This window comes from Dipodomys merriami, unplaced genomic scaffold (genome assembly GCF_024711535.1).
Source record: "Dipodomys merriami isolate MVZ:Mamm:240054 unplaced genomic scaffold, mDipMer1.0.p SCAF_56, whole genome shotgun sequence".
NCBI lineage: Eukaryota > Metazoa > Chordata > Mammalia > Rodentia > Heteromyidae > Dipodomys > Dipodomys merriami.
Window position 1 is genome coordinate 2,261,016 of NW_027206135.1, and position 17,363 is coordinate 2,278,378.

The 17,363-nt window shown below is 37.8% G+C and overlaps 1 protein-coding gene across 3 annotated transcripts in view; it reads right to left on the reverse strand.

Moving 5' to 3' along the window:
• The window catches only part of LOC138812162 (vacuolar protein-sorting-associated protein 36), a 32,763-nt gene that overhangs the window by 7,120 nt on the left and 8,280 nt on the right, over positions 1–17,363 (reverse strand). For 2 of the 3 annotated variants that reach the window (XR_011367559.1, XM_070000114.1), the window contains exons 2-9: positions 14,986–15,054; positions 13,596–13,666; positions 11,101–11,215; positions 9,621–9,710; positions 9,001–9,087; positions 3,056–3,088; positions 2,865–2,942; positions 1,784–1,918 (exon numbers count right to left, since the gene is read on the reverse strand). Coding sequence is in view for 2 of the 3 variants with exons in the window: in XM_070000114.1 (XP_069856215.1) it covers positions 1,784–1,918; positions 2,865–2,942; positions 3,056–3,088; positions 9,001–9,087; positions 9,621–9,710; positions 11,101–11,215; positions 13,596–13,666; positions 14,986–15,054 (678 nt within the window). In the remaining variant the exon portion in view is untranslated. The remainder of the gene's footprint in view (positions 1–1,783; positions 1,919–2,864; positions 2,943–3,055; positions 3,089–9,000; positions 9,088–9,620; positions 9,711–11,100; positions 11,216–13,595; positions 13,667–14,985; positions 15,055–17,363) is intronic. The other variant, XM_070000115.1, reaches the window with a different exon arrangement.

Below are 17,363 nucleotides of genomic sequence, written 5' to 3' on the forward strand. Positions count from 1 at the left end.
TGTTTAAATAGGAAAGAAAAGTGAGAATCAGAATTACCATCAGTCTACTTGAGCTCTTTGTAACTGAAATCATAATCAGAGTGAAGTCACAAATTCTAACACTTTTTACCAAGCTTTTTTAAGATACCAAGCCATGTTAAATCGGTGTTTGTACTATTTCAGCATTTGTCTAAATGAAAAGAAGGGCCTCTATGCCATGTTATAAAAGGATACTTCAGTGCTTTAACTTATTTCAGCTATGCCCCTCTGACATAGATTTATGAAATTTTCTTACAAATATCAATTTATTAATAGCACAATTCTCTAAGTAACACCCATATTTATTTTTGGTGGGGGGGGTCAGTCATGGGGCTTGAACTCTAGGCTTGGGCACTCTCCCTATGCTCTTTAGGTCAAGGCAAGTGCTCTACCACTTGAGCCACAGCGCCACTTCCAGTTTTCTAGTAGTTTACTGGACATAAGAGTCTCACGGACTTTCCTGCCTGGGCTGGCTTTAAACCATGATCCACAGATCTCAGCCTCCTGAGTAGCTAGGATTATAGGCGTGAGCCACCAACGCCCAGCACATCCACATTATTTTAAAAACCCTCTTTAGAAATGTAAAAATATTTCTAAAGAAGTGTTTTAATAGAGTTTCTTATCACCAATGAATTACCAAAAAAGCCAAAGGTGGAGCTTGGCTCAAGTGGTAGAGCTCTAGCCTTGAGCAGAAGTTTAGGGATAGCACTTAAACCCTGAGTTCAAGCCCCAGGACTTGCCAAAAAAAAAAAAAAGTGTTTCAACAGAGGTTTCATCACTTGAAAACTGTTAAACTAGAAGAATTTATATAATAAAATTAATATACATAAATTAATATACATGAAAGACTAGATATTTATTATATATACATGTATATGTATATATACAAATATATGGACATATGGAGGGAATGTGTGTGTATATATGTATATGTGTATGTGTTGTCTGTGCCAATACTGAGGCTTGAACTCAGGGTTTATTGCTCTCAGTTGGCTTTTTCCCTCAAGGCTGGTAGTCTATCATTTGAACCACAATTCCAATTTTGGATTCCTGCTGGTTAATTGGAGATCTGTCTGCTCAGGTAGCACAGAACTTTGATTCTCAGATCTCAGCCTCCTGAGTAGTAGGGATTATTTTTTTGAAAGTAAAGTCTTCCTATCAGGCAGGCTGGATGGCTCAAGCAAGCCCATAATCCTAGCTACTTGAGAGGCCAGCTAGGGTGATCAGGAGATCATAATTAGAAGCCAGCATGGGCACAAAGAAGTTGGAAAGATTTCATCTCAATCAATGGTTGAGTGTAGTGGCATGTACTTGACATCCAATGACACAAAGAAGCACAAATAAAAGGCTCTTGGCCTAGGATGGCCTAGGCATAAAGTGAGACCCTATCTAAAATAATCAATGTACAAGGGGGTTAAGAGGCATGGGTCAAATGGCAGAGTGCTGTCTAGCAAGCTTGAGGCCCCTGAAGTCAAACTCTAGTACTGAAAAAAATATCCTCCTATCAAATATATTTAAATATATACATAGATAGATACCTGAAATGGATATTGTAAGCAATTTAGAAGGTAAAGATAAATTGTAAGCCATTTAGAAGATAAAGATAAATAATTAATTAGTATACTGAGCTAATTTAATACTCCTGAGAGAAAAGTAATATAGGCTAATAGTAACCACATTATGAAAGAATTCATGCTCCTAAGGTTTCTGATGACATGGAAATGATTCAATGCAGTTTTTAAAGGACACTGAGGTTTGACCTTACCTCTAAAGGTGACTGCAATATTCCAGCCAGCTGTTTGGCCAGCTGCATATGGTACTGTGTGCCGGAGCCATAGGTTTCCCTGGTGACTGGGTTGGCTATCCCCATGCTCAGCAAGTAGGACTTAAACCTGATGGTCTATAGTAAGAGGAGAAAATGCATTAGAATACTGTGCAGAACAATCTGTCTACCCCAGTGCCTGAAATCCTTACATTATAAATTCAATACTGTTCAATTGTTTTTCTATAAACCCATTTCTTTATTGAATTTCAATTCTGTGAACTATATGACAGTCCATTTTTTAGTAATTCCTTGCAAAAATCAAACTATCTTCATTTTTATATCTTGATCCCCAAACTATTTACTTCACAAGTTTGAGGAAAGAGTTAGGTAATCTCCATGCAATTTTTAATAATAACCAGATGACACGACTGAAAACTTAGAAAGGAAAAATGACACGTTCATATTATAGACAAATTTAATGAAACAGACCAGAAATTTAAGGATATATACCAAATACTCCTTTTAAACACTTCAGCAAGTCTGTTTCCTATTGTCTTAAAAAAAAAAAAAAAGCATTGAAATAACCTTGAACCCCATTAGAACTAACAAAATTGCTATGGTCTACTTTTTCTTTGCTTTCACATACCCTCAAGTTCTAAATGAAATAAAATATTACATTAAGAAGGAGAGCAGAAGACTCCTCTTTAGACCCAGCTCTAGATGGAGAGTCTCAAGTCTTTCCTTTCATGACTTTCCTTTCACTTGCAAATAAACATGCTCTTGAAAAAAACAAGAGAGGAAGAGAGAAAGAGAAAGAGACGAAGGAAAGAAGGAATAAAGGAATGAAGGAAGGAGAGAAAGAGAGAGAGAAAGAGAGAAAGGAAGAGGAAGAGAGAGAGAGAGAGAGAACTGAGGGAGCAGGTTGCAAGGGTAGCTCAGTGGTAGGATGGCCCTGGGTTCAAGACCCAAAGGCGCCCCCTAAAAAAAAAAAAAAGAAAAGAAAGAAAGCCAACAGCTAAACCATAAAAATATTACTGTATTATTGTACTTTAGATCTCATGCCTTTAAAAAACATCTTTACCTCATCTTCTGTGACGTCACCTTGCTTCTCTTTAATTTTATTAGCAATTGATTTTGATAACTCCACCATTTCTTTAGCCTGTCAAAAGAGAAGATTAAAAAGAGATCATCTAGTCAAGTATCGTCAGATAAACTCTATTTTCAAAACTGTATGGTGACTGTATGTACTTCTAGGGTGTGAGTGATACATACCTTGATCATTAGCTTGCTAAGGTCTTCAAAGGCCTGAAATGAAAATGAAATTTTTGTTGAACTCTACCAAATTAAAATATTTATAAACAACAAAACACTCTTTTCTCCCATATATATAAAATTTTCTTACCAGTATCAATTCATTAATAATTATATACCTTATCTATCTTATTTTTTAAATCCATCATAGCTAAGAAACCATAAATTTTCCAATACAAACTGCAACAAAACTTCCAAATTTTCTAAGAGGAAATAGTATTTATTGGTTAAATAAATAAGAGATAATGTCAATAACAGTTCACAAAGATACTGTTTTCTGCTATTTGACACAAATCAGAAACTGGGGTTGTGGCCTGGGTTTGCTCCTCAGTATTGGGGGTTGTGGGGGGGTGGAGGGAATCTTTCATTGGTTTTTCCAGGATTCAAAGGCATTGCAAAGCTTCCTGATCACAAATAGCAAAACACAGCTGCAGGAAACTTTTGTGGGCACAATAACTTTGATTGTATAGCAGGTGTGATTAAACTGAACTAGTACCTCAGTCTCCAAGTATTAAACCCAACCTTTAGACCTGTAGTTTTGAATATAGCAGATATGTGACCAAAAGTATTTGAATACCACCAAAATTATCAAAATAAAATCTATCAATCGTTTGACTCATTACAGCCTATTTTACTTCAAAGGCCCTTTCAAACCTAAACAGACACTTTCATTAAATTACCACAAATTACTGGAAAATATTGCTAATGTTTAGTCTCTTATCGAATTGATGTACACAGGTATTAAGTTTTAAATCAACAAGGTAGCTTGTCATTAGGTTCGATGTATATAATGGTGGCTCTGATCAGCTTGAGCCCATCTGCAGGGACGTATCCTCATCTATAAAAGGACTTTGCTAAAAGAATAGAGTGTGTGTAAGATTCTTATGGCAGACTAAGGGTAACACTGGAAACAAAGGGGAATGTGCACACACCTAACAGGAATTTCCTCAGATAAACAAAAGGCTCAAACACTGGATTCTTATCAGCAGTAGCCACAGATGCAGGAAGCCCTTTGTGAGAAGCTCCAGGCACCAGCTCTAAAACTAAGTCAACTAGTATTTAAATAGGTGGTAATTTACATGCTCACATACCAACTCAGTTCCCCAAAGTAAAACACACAGACATTTTGCACACAAGATTTTTACTTGGCACACTTTGATTTATACAATTAACAGACTGGCTTTATAATATAATGAAAATTAGTAAGATAAAATGTGCTATGGAAAATCACTATATAGTGTATTATATTTTCATAGAAAGATACACTAAAACAGGGAATCCACTTGGAATATATGTATTAACCTTTATTGCTTATAGTCAACAGAAAGCAGATAGAAGAATTGCCTTAAAATTGTCTGTAAAATTATAAGAAACGTTAAGTAACTAGAAAGCACAAACAGAAGCTTTCTGTTCTTATTCTAAAATTTGGAATAAGCTAACCAGCAAAACATAAATGGAAAAACTATCCACAACAAAAGTTAAAGCCAGAGAGATGCAGGTACACACTACTATTTTGTCAGCTACTTTACAGACCCTTATAACCCTCTACCACAATCAAATTCCACCCCAACTTTGGAAAACAATGGTACCCTCTTACACTAACAGCATCACTTCTCACTGACTTGTAGTCATACTTGGGCTATTAGTTTCAGTAACTACTAACAAGCTTGAATTTTCAGTTTTAATATTCTTCATTCTGCACTTTGGTCTATCCTGCTACCTCTAGCTGAATTCCTCTTATCCTGCTGATCATTGTTAACATCTACTCATCTTTCAGGTCTTGAAATAAGTCCACACTTCTGTTTACTGGATGACCAGCAGGAGGTAGAGGCCCTGATAGGCCTATACTTTCTCCTCAGAGGCATTTCTCAAGATGCCATTAATGCCCACTGGCCTGCCTGTGCCTGGCACATCACCACAGTGTCCAGGAATCTGATACAGGGCCCAGCAGAGTAAAGAGTAAGGATTAAATAAAGCAGTGATCTGCATAATTGAGCACAGTGCTCATGTAAAATCTTTAAGCCCATAAAAATAGACTACAAAGGAATAACATTTCAAATATCGAGAAAAATTTTATTTTGAGCCAGCTGTGGTAGTGTACACTGACAATCCCAGCACTCAGCAGTCTAGGGCGGGAGGATTAAGACATTAAAGTCAGCCTGGGACATAGAGGGAGACCCTGTCCAAAAGACAAACAAAAACTCTTTGAGTATAACACCAAGGTAGTATGGCAATATTTTTTAAAGGAATACAAATAATACAAGGTAGTTCACTGTCCTACAAGTGTGAACACAGAGAGGATGACAATGGTACTGCTAAGGAAGGCTAGTGTCAGTATCTCCCAAGTAGCATAGTGCAGATAACGATGACACAGTGCACTTGTGTCATCTGTGCACTTGCCTCAATCTGGAGACCTCAGGGCTCAATCCCAGCCTCCAAATTAGTCACTTGCTCTGAAACAATTCTTTTGAAGAATCCTTTAAATGCTAAAAGGTCAGAATTTCATGAGAAAGCAGAGCCTGGGAAGGTGGGGTTGTGGCAGCGTAGGCTTTGAATCTTTTAAAATCCCAATACATGTTGGGGTTGTAAAAGAAAGAATGTTTTATTATGAAAAAAAAAAATCCCAATACAATAGTGATCAGGACAACCAGATCTAAAAGCCTAAAACCTATAGACAATATATACTACTAAACTAAGTTCCACAATATTGACTGAAAGCTTAAGATACAAGCAGATGGGGGTAAGAGTGGGTGGGGAGGCCTGCAGGATGTTAATGCAGGAAAAAGAAGTCTTTTTTTTGGTTTTTGTTTTGGGTTTTTTTTTTGGGGGGGGGGGGAAGGTCCAGTCGTGGGGCCTGAACTCTGGGCCTGGGCGCTGTCCCTCAGCTCTTCAGCTCAAGGCTAGCGCTCTACCACTCAAACCACAGTGCCACTTGCGGCTTTTTTCTTTTTGCTTATGTGGTGCTGAGGAATCGAACCCAGGGCCTCATGCATGCAAGACAAGCACTCCACCACTGAGCCACCTTCCCAGCCCGGAAAAATTAGTCTTGACACAGCATTGCAACTGTCAGATCTGGGCATGAGAACCCTAAAAAGACAACAGGTAATCACAGGAAAGTGAGGAAGGCCAGTGGGAGGGCAGTGTCTGGAATTGAGAGGGTTTCACCCACTTCAAGGTGGTGAGGCCAAGGAGTCCCCAATAGAGATTGAAGATGATGAAGCAGCCTATGAATTCTTGAAACTGGTGCATTGGCTTCTCTTCTAGGACAGGGGAGCAATTTCCCAAAGCAGGATCTGAATTGAACAAAGCAGTAATAATAGGAAGGAAAAAGTCCCAAGTAAAAATGAGATAGAAACAAGTGGAGGAAACAGCAAAATTTCTCACCATGCATGGCAACAGCTAAGGAGTGGGTGGACTGGGACTCAGTAGACACTACGTAGAAATGAACTATGCAATTTATGGGCAGGAATGGAAGAAGGAAACTGGGGAAAAGCAAAGGAAGGGGTGACACTATCCAAAAAGAAATGTACTAATTACCTGGCTTATGAAATAGTAAACCCTCTGTACAACATCTTAATAATAACAATAAAATTATACTTCAAAAAAAAAAAGAAAAGAAGCTGCCCTAAACTTCATGTCACACTCTAAAAGTTTAGAGCTACTAATTCCATGTGAAAATGAACCACGACAAAAGGTCAAAAGTCCAACCTCACCCAGTTATAGTAAGAATAAAGACAATGCAAAACAGAATAATGCTGTACACTGAAAACATGCCAGAAAGACATGTTATGGAGGAGATCAACTTGTGCTACAGGATGTTAAGGTGGTGGAAGCTATAAGCAGACAATCTAAATCAGAAAGCAGGTAATAAGACTCAGGATAGGATTAAAAGAAAAATTGTTTTGAAAATAAAGAGATAAAAGGCATTGGAAAGAAAAACTGAAAATAGTAAAGACAGGCAGGAAAGCTGTACCACAGAACTAATAAATAGTCCCAGAAGAAGGTCTTGAGAATAGTAATACAGAAAAGCATCCTTGAAATTTTAAAAATTCTGAAATCACAAACACAGATATCTGCCAGATACACAGAATATTATTCTCATGAGACCTTCCTAAAGAATCTGCTGGAGAATAAGTTTCAGATTCCAAAGTGACTGGAGGAGAGATCAGCATAAGGACTGGTGGCCCAAACATACCTAATCTGAAAACAGACTCCATGAGAGATGTGACTGAATGTGTACTGCACAGATATAGCACACCTACTTTAAATGCTAGTCTTCTAGCATCAAAGAAATAGAGCCAACAATTCATGGACCGAAACCTCTAAAACTATGAACTAAAATAAATCTTTCCTGTTTATAAATTGATCCTCTCAGGCATATTGTTACAGAAATTATAATACAAAGCTGACTAATGCAACAGTGGCATGTTTAGGTGTATTAACTAATTGTAGAACCTAATCATAACTGGTTTTCTTCTTGTTGTTCTAGTACTGAGGCTTATATTCAGGACCTCACACTTTTGCTCAGCTTTGTTTGCTTTCTCTCTACCTTTACCTCCTGTTTGGCATTTTTGATTAGTTGGAGATAAGGACTTTTCTGCTAGCTCCAAACCACCATCCTCATATTTCAGCCCCTTGAGTAGCTACGATTATAAGCATGAGCCTGGTTTTTTTCTTTCTTAAGTAGAATTAACTCCAATTCCTCATTTATAATGAAGTTTAGAAATGTATTTGTTTCAGGTTGACTCTGAGTAGAAGCAACAGGCTGGTTTGAGCCACTCTTATGGTATATGTCTAGTCCCCAAGTCATCCTAAGTATAAAACTGTGTGGTAGCTGCCCAGAGACAGCCTCAGATAACATTTTTATTTCAACTAAATTAACTCAATTTCCAAAATAATTATATAGAAAACTTAAGAGTTCACTAAAAGTATCTTCTAATCAACTACATCATTAAAACTACATGGCATTCTAGGATAACTACTTTTTTTTTGTTTTTTGTCCAAGATGAGGACTCTTAGTATCTGATATTTTACACTCATTGGCAGGCATTCTACCACCTGAGCCATGCCTTCAATCTCTATGTTATTTTCTAACAGAAAACAAATTGTGTTTTTTTAACTTTCTACAAATAATTTTTTTTGTTGGTCATGGAGCTTGAACTCAGGGCCTAGATGCTGTCCCTGAGCCTCTTTGTGCTCAAGGCTAGTGCTCTACCACTTTGAGCCATAGTACCACTCCAAGTTTCCTGGAGGCTAAGTGGAGATAAGAGTCTCATGGAGGGCTGGGAAGGTGGCTCAGTGGTAGAGTGCTTTCCTTGCATATATGAGGCCCTGGGTTCGATTCCTCAGCACCACATAAGCAAAAAGAAAAAGGCTGAAAGTGGTGCTGTGGCTCAAGTGGTAGAGCACTAGCCTTGAGCTGAAGAGCTGAGGGACAGCGCCCAGGCCCAGAGTTCAGGCCCCACAACTGGACCCAAAAAGAAAGTCTCATGGACTTTCCTGCCCCAAATATCTTTGAAATGCCATCCTTAGGTCTCAGCCTCCTGAGTAGCTAGGATTATAGGTATGAGCTACCAGTGCCTCGCTACAAATAACTTTTTTAAATATGTTTTTGTTAAATGATGTCCATCTAAGGTAGATCTCTAAGGAGGAGACTGTGGAGCTTGAGGCAAATAAAATATACTCCAAATTACAGAAATAACAGAATTAGTCACAACTGTAGCCAAGCCAAGAATAAATATACATAGATGAAGAAGATTGCCAACCAGAACTAGTTTAAGAGTTACCTCAGTCTTAGATTGGTTCAGTGACTGGTGAGTGACTCTCTTATTTCAAGTTACTGATCTGTTAAATTACTTTGATATCATTCAATAAACTCTGAGTTAAACTAAAAAGAAAAAAATTACCTCAGAAATATTTTTGTCTGTTTCTTTTCTTTTTTCTTCCAGTTTCCTTTCAATGCCTACAATTCCCACAGCTCTTACTCTTCCTGGCTAAGGGGAAAAATAAGGTAGAACATGAAACACACAAAATGGGAAGGAAACAAAATCTTTTGTTAACTACGCTATGTTTTTAATGGCGGGAAAAGACCTACAGAGAATCAAAGAAACAATTATACAAGTAACTACATCTAGTTTCCTTTCAAAACATCTGTCTGCTTCTGGCTACACATAAAGATCTTCAAATCAGCAGAGAAAAACTGAATGAATACATAATAAATGGCATGTTTACTCCATATGTTAGACATAAATTAAATTCCTATTCATTTGTGTTCTTTGGCAAGCCAATATGTATTTAACAGTGTCAAATGTACAAAAAAAATTGTTGTACCTAAAATTTTAGTACTTGATAGTTATTAACCAAGCTATTTTCTTACATCTGAATGCTGTCTATGGTTGCTGGCCAGACTAAGTACTATGAAAAGTAATACAATATTACTGTTTTGTTTTTGGCAAGTTCTATAATTATAGAATGATTTTCTTAGTTAAATTTAAGAGATGAAAGGAGCAGATTAGCTATGACATACCTGGGGTCCTCTGTTTGTTTGTAATGACTGAGGAACTAGCATATTTTCCCATCTTCTCTGGGTCATTTCCTCTGATAAACGTCTGTAAAACTGTCATACACACACACATACACACACACACACACACACACACACACACACACACACACACACACACACACACACACACACACACACACACACACACACACACACACACACACACACGCTTTAGTGAGGCAGTCAGGCTGTGGCATTCTCCAACAAATTATCAATTGACATTTCTTTAGCATAAAAGTCTGCTCAGTCATTTGCAAAAAAACCTAGGATTCTCAGAAACATCAAAGAAAATCAAAGGAAGTTGTGTTCTTGGACCAACTTCAGAAAGTACAAAGCAAAAAAAAAAGGAACTGACCTTCTACATAAAGTGGGCTATTCTCAACAAAGACATGAGTGACAATGAAATAAATAGACTTATTTTAAACAATCCTGTACATAGAGAGAGACTGTTTCCCATCCATACTGAAACAAACACTGGGCCAGAAAAAAAAAATCTTTTCCATACAGGAAGCAGAAAATAATTTGTTTAGTTAAAACATGAGGCACATACAGCCATTTTCCATGAAGGGAGCACAGAATAATTCGTTTAGTTAAAACATGAAGCCAAAACAGGGAGTAAACACACTTAGGAAAAATAAGTCAATTTTTTTTTTGGTACCAATAATGGGGCTTGAACTCAAACACTATCCCTGTTACTCTAAGCCAGTGCTCTGCCATTTAAGCCATAGCTCTACTTCCAGTTTTTTGCTCATTAATTGAAGATAGCAGTCTCACAGACTTTTCTGCATTGGCTGTCTTCAACCCACAATCCTTAGATCTCAGCATCTGAAGTAGCTCAGATTATATAGCTGTGAGCCACAGGCACCAAGCAAAAATCAAATTTTCAAGCACAGTGACAATGATTTTTTCTAATCACTTATACCTGCAGCATACGATGTGTGCTATAGACAGTAAATATTGATGATACAGATGTTCAATAAAGACACACCTCTTAATGTCTAAAGAGTATTTGTACAGTGACATAATACCCAGAATATATAAAGTATTACACTAAAGCCTCAGTATTTATGCAACTAGATTTGTATGGAGTTAATCAAGATAAGGCTACCTGATTTAAGGCTGGTGAACTTTCAGATATTACTTCAGTTCATCATTATGCTGTGTTTTTGAACCAAACTACCTACTAATAGCTAACCTGGTAGCATGCCAGCCTATTTGCCCCTCCCTTTAACCATTACCTCCTGTTTTCTGTATTCCCTACAACCTAAAACACAAATCCTCCTACAACCTAAAACACAAATCCTCCACTCTCTGATAAGGCTTAAGACTTTAAATGATTACACTGTAAAAAGTGGTGAAGCCTATGTTTTTTATTGTACCATATTAACAAACAAAAAGACACACACATTTCTAGTCCCATTTTATTCAGATGGAAACTTACCTCAATCTGGCCATGTTCTTTGAAGGAGAGTTTAATATAGGAATTCTTACTACTCTGGAAAGGACCAGGTTCTTTGTTAAGAGGAGCTGGATGCAGATGAACCACGATTTTGGCACTAAAGAGAACAAGTGTAATACATTTAATTGACTTTAGAAAATAATTTATTCAGACAGGCACTGGTGGCTCACACCTCTAATCCTAACTACTCAGGAGGCTGAGATCTGAGGTTCATGGTTCAAAGCCTGACTGAGCAGTAAAGTCCATGAGACTCTTATTTCTAATTAATCATTAAAAAAGCTAAAAGTAGAGATGTAGCTCAAGTGGTAGAGCACAGGAATTGAGCAAAAAAGGAACAGTGCCCAGTCCCTGAGTTCAAGCCCCAGACTGACACACAAAAAATTTTATATTGTCAGAATCAATGAAGCTTTCAAAAGTATTCCTACTTAAGACTTAAAAGTGTGAACCAAAGTTTCAAGTTACTAGTTATATAAAAAAATATGGCTTTAGAAAATAAGCTCAAGTTTTTGAGCACTTCCTGATTAGGGTTTTCCATCTACAGAGTCATCCCCAGGGGTTCTGGGGCGGGGGGGACAGATGGACGGGGATGGATGGGGGCAACAGGGAGTGTCTATGATTTCTGCCAAAGCATACTACTTTATTCATTTGAAAACAAAACATGAAAATGATCTGTAAAACTGGCCAGCTGATATTTTATTAAAATCCTATCCAAAACTAACATTCTAGTGTCATTTGTTGGAAAATGCTGCTCAGTCAATAGGGAAAACAACTCTCAAAGTGCTGCTGTCTTATGGGCATGAGCTACTTATCTTTATGACTGCAGTTATCTTCTATGCTATTAAAAATACCATCATATTTGTTCAGCTTTATAAGTCTGTTTTCCTCCATTTTTTCCAACCTGCTCAACAAACAATCTTCTATAAAGATTAGGGAAACTAAAAAACCCAATCAAAATTTCCTGGATACTTTTAAAGTACTCTACCACTGAGCTACAAACCAAACCCTAAAGGCTTCTCTTTCTCATCACATGACAGGTGTATCTATTGAATGATTTCCTTTATGTTTGGACCTATTTGTTGTCTAAATATCACTGTGAAATTGACACATCATCAGTTAGGCCTCCTCTGTGGAAAGCATGTTTTTGTTAGTGAACTGGGACCAGTTTTTGTAAGGACTCTTTACTACTTCTTGATGGTGAACATCTTTACAACAGGTGAGCAATACCTTTAATACACTATATGAGCAGGACTCCAGCACTGTTTGGAATATATCATCAAGTATAGCAACAAAGCTCTCACTATTCTATAAGGTGACTGAGCCATTTGTAAAACTAAAAACCCTTGGTCCTACTGTCAGGTCCTGAAAAGGAAAACCAATAATTAAAAATTAAAAAAACTAAAAACTTAAAAACAAAAACAAAACAAACACAAGCAGAAAAGGTCAGATAAGATTATGTTAAGTGAAATGAACCCCAAGATAAGGACACAAGTGGTTTTTTCTTTCTTGCTATTGTTTCTAACGTAATTACAAGGTACCACGTGATTTTTCTGTTGCTTTGTATGTCCCTCCCCCAAGGTATAATCCCTCTTTTCACTGTATTTGATCTTGGTATAATTTGGGGAGCAGAAGGAAAAAAAACAAATTGTTTAAATAGGGATAAAGGTTGACCTATTGCAACAATGAGATGTAAAAGATCTATGTCGAAAAATGAACTTTACAATTTAGGTGGGGGGAGGGAGAATGTAGTTGTAGAGATGGGAGGGAAGAGATGGTAAGGAAAAAACAAAGGAGGCGGCAACAATGCTTGATAGGAAATGTACTGATTACCTCGCTCATGTAACTATAACCCCTCTGTACAGTATTTTTACAATAAAAAACATATTTAAAAAAAAGTTCAGGGACAGTGCCCAGACCAGAACTGGCACACACACACACACACACCAAAAAAAAAAAAAAAGCCCACAAGATAATGGTACAAAATGAAGTTTAAGAGTTCCCAAATTTAAAAGTCATGTCAATTTGTCCATATTTGTATTAGCTTATTCACTTATTACATTTCATCAAATTAAAAACTAACAAATAAAAAAGGCATCTTGAGTTCAGAAGTTCTGAGGTTAAAAAGGGAAAAAATATGTCTTTAAATGAATGCAAAAATGGTAATATTTGGGAGGAGATGAAGGGATTGGAAACTAAAGAGAATACTAAAGAAAGTTGACCTGACATATCATTAAATTTCTCCTAATAGATCACATACACACACACACACACACACACACACACACACACACAAATTGAAAGTAAATGTTCTCAATATTTTTTAACATATACCTATTTATTCATTAGTATCCAAGGGTATTACAGAGAACTTTAGCACTTTAGCCATACTTTAAGAATGAATCTAAAGGTTATTTTAACATGAGCAATAGTATAAGAGTAAACATTTTTTGTGAATTAAAGCTACAACAAATAAACCTTACCTCTTCCCAATTCCAGCTGCCTGTTCTTCAATAAATACAATTTGGGACAAAGGAATGGCCATACAGCATTCCTAGGAAGAAACAATACAAGAGGAGAACAATAACACCATTGGAAACCCTTGTTCTACAGCATTAGCATGCCATGAACCTCTAAGGTACTTGATAATTAAAACACTTTTAACAAACCATCATTTTATTGCCTTTATTTATTTATTTTTTGGCAAACTCAGGGATGAAACCTAGGACCTGATGTATACAAGCTATACCGAGCTACCTCTACCTCCTTAGATAAACTTACAGAAAAGTTAAATAAAAGCAATGTTGTTATTGGCATTTTGCTGCATAGGAGAACATATAAGGTTTAAAAGCAGGTGTGGTGCACACACACTTATAACCCTAGAAATCAGGGGGTTGAAACAGGAGAATAGTGAGTTCAAGGGCAGCCTGGAATCATAATAACCTGTCTAAATAAATATGCCATTGTTACTCCTTTCTTTTCTTCTTTTTTTTTTCTCTAGTCCTAGGGCTTAGGATTTCACATATGCTAAGTAGGAACTTGGCATGAAGATATTAGTTCTACATACATGTAACTCACTCTAGAAATTATGGGGATTGGATTATGAAGAGTTCTTTTTTCTAAGTAACATGGAGGCAGCTCTTCCCAATGTCTAGAGAAACGACATGACAGACCTGTCTTGTGATTCTCATCAATAAGTCTGGAAAGCAGGTTGGTTCTGTGAACATAGGCATTTTTTAAGGACCTCTTACAACTAGTGAGAGAATAACTCCCCTGTGACACTCAGGCATGGAGTAGGATCTGACTACAGTGTAAAGTACAGAAGTCACCAGAATTCGTGACATAGACTTTTCTGAGTCCAATGAGGGATAACATCCTAACTGCTCTCTGATTGCATTCGAGTCTACATGGGACACACTACTGACAAAGAAATTTGCATTGCATCCAAACATCTTTACCAAACAAAGGTAAATGCTTAACTAAACATGTAGGTAAATAAAACATAAGTGATTTAAAAACTAGAACAAGCTGGGCGCCGGTGGCTCACACCTGTAATCCTAGCTACTTAGGAGGCTGAGATCTGAGGATCATGGTTCAAAGCCAGGCTGGGCAGGAAGGTCCATGAGACTCTAATCTCCAATCAGCCACCAGAAAACCAGAAGTGGCCCTGTGGTTCACGTGGTTGAGCACTAGCCTTGAGCTGAAGAGCTCAGGGACAGCGCCCAGGCCCTAAGTTCAAGCCCCACAACCAACAACAAAAAACTAGAACAAAGGGTAGCTTAACTTGATGGTAAAGCATGAGCTGAGCATGCTCAAGGCCCAATAAAATAAAACAAAACAAAATATGAAACCAGAGCAGATGATGTGCCTTACATGATTTTTCTGATCTCTCCAAATCAGTCGGTGTGTACTAAGCAGAAGAGTCCCGGCATCAAATTTTATCTAGAAAAAATAGGATTGTGATAAAATATCAATCATGTGTCAGAAATGTCTAAATTTTCTTTCTCATTCACCATGCATGAAGTTAATTGCATAAGCATTTTAGAATGAGGTTTATCACAAACTAAAAAGAGCCTCATAGGTATAAGCTACTAGGTAGATAGTCATGGTAGAATTACAGAGAAATTGGAAAGGACCTAGACGGAGAAGAGTGGATGAAGCATTCAGTGTAGGGGACACAGCAGAGGTTTAAGGATGACCAGGTGGAACAATACAGACTACTACGGGACTGCGGGGTTGGCGGAGAGTGGAGGGAGGGATTTGTATCATATTTCATGTGGGGATAACAATCCTTAAGCACATGTTTAAAACACACACACACACACACACACACACACACACACACACACACACATCTCTACATAAACCATAGCAAAAGATCCAAAAGTTATACACAGTGAACCTGTAACAATAATTATCTCTAAATAAAAGTGAGGTAATGGTAGGAAGCAAAGGGACCTTTTTTACTCTATAAAATTACTACAATATTTTATAGCAAGACTGGATTTGTATAAAAACTTGTACAATTTTTAAATGTTTAAGTAGGAAAATCCAGAATAGACATAGACGCATACAAGAAAAGATGGGAATAGACATTTAATCAATGACTGAGGGCACTAAACTTTCAAATAGAAAGATGAATACTTAATGCATTGTACTGGATTGAATTCTTGGTGCATCAAATAGGTAAGAGGGAAGAACAAGAAAAAATATGAAAAAACAATGAAAAGATTTAAAAATTAATCTCAATATGGAAAGGCCTTCTTAAGAAAGGCATCAGGCCGGGCGCCGGTGGCTCACGCCTGTAATCCTAGCTACTCAGGAGGCTGAGATCTGAGAATCGCGGTTCAAAGCCAGCCCGGGCAGGAAAGACCGTGAGACTCCTATCTCCAATAAACCACTAGAAAACCGGAAGTGGCGCTGTAGCTCAAGTGGTAGAGCGCTCGCCTTGAGCTGAAGAGCTGAGGGACAGCGCCCAAGCCCAGAGTTCAAGCCCCATGACCGACAAAAAAAAAAAAGAAAGGCATCAGGCCAGGTGCCAGTGGCTCATGCCTATAATTCTAGCTACTCAGGAGGATAAGATCTGAGGATTGAGGTTCAAAGCCAGCCCAGGAAGGAAAGTCTGTGAGAATGTTATCTCCAATTAATTATCAAAAAAGCCAGAAATGGAGCTGTGGTTTAAAGATCACTAGTACACACACACACACACACACACACACACACACACACACACACACACACACACACACACACACACACACACACACACACACACACACACACACACACACACACACACACACACACACACACACACACACACACACCCTGAAGTCATGAAACCCATTAGGCTTACATAAAAAGATTTAACTACATATAGGGGCATATACATATTTTTGTGTGTGTGTGCTGGTCCTGGGGCTTGAACTCAGGGCCTAGGCACTGTCTCTGAGCTTCTTTTTGCTCAAGGCTGGCACTCTACCACTTGAGCCACACTACCACTTCTGGCTTTTTCTGTTTATTGTGATACTGAGGAATCAAACCCAGGGTTTCATGCATGCTAGGCAAGCATTGTACCACTAAGACATTCCCATTCTGAGCCCTACATATATTCTTTTTTTTTTTTGGTTGGTCATGGGGCCTGAACTCTGGGCCTGGGCACTGTCCCTCAGCTCTTCAGCTCAAGGCTAGCACTCTACCACTTGAGCCACAGCACCACTTCTGGCTTTTCCTGTTTATGTGGTGCTGAGGAATCAAACCCAGGGCCTCATGCATGCAAGGCAAGCACTCTACCACTGAGCCCCTTGGATGGCAAAAACTATTGCCAGCAAAAACAAAAGGTAAATGGTAGGCTGGTAAAAACAACTATAATGCACATTTGAGACAAAGGAATACTTTCCTTAATATAGGTGTAGAACACTCAGTGAGAAAATATTTTCAGTGAGAAAATAGCCTGACACTTACTAGAAAAGGAATACAAATAACTTATGAACACATTGAATGATGTCCAATCAGACAATAAGATAAATGCAAATGAAGAGCACATGAAGAGGTAAGACTCATCCATAAGATTGACATAGGTCCAAAAATTTGATGACAGGGTCCTGACAACATTCTCATACATTTGTTAGTAGCACAGCCTATTGGGGGGAGGGAGATTGTTAATATCTGTCAACATTACAAATACAAACATCCTTTGGCTCAAGGAGACTTTGTACTATGGGGGATTTATTCCACAATGAATTCACACT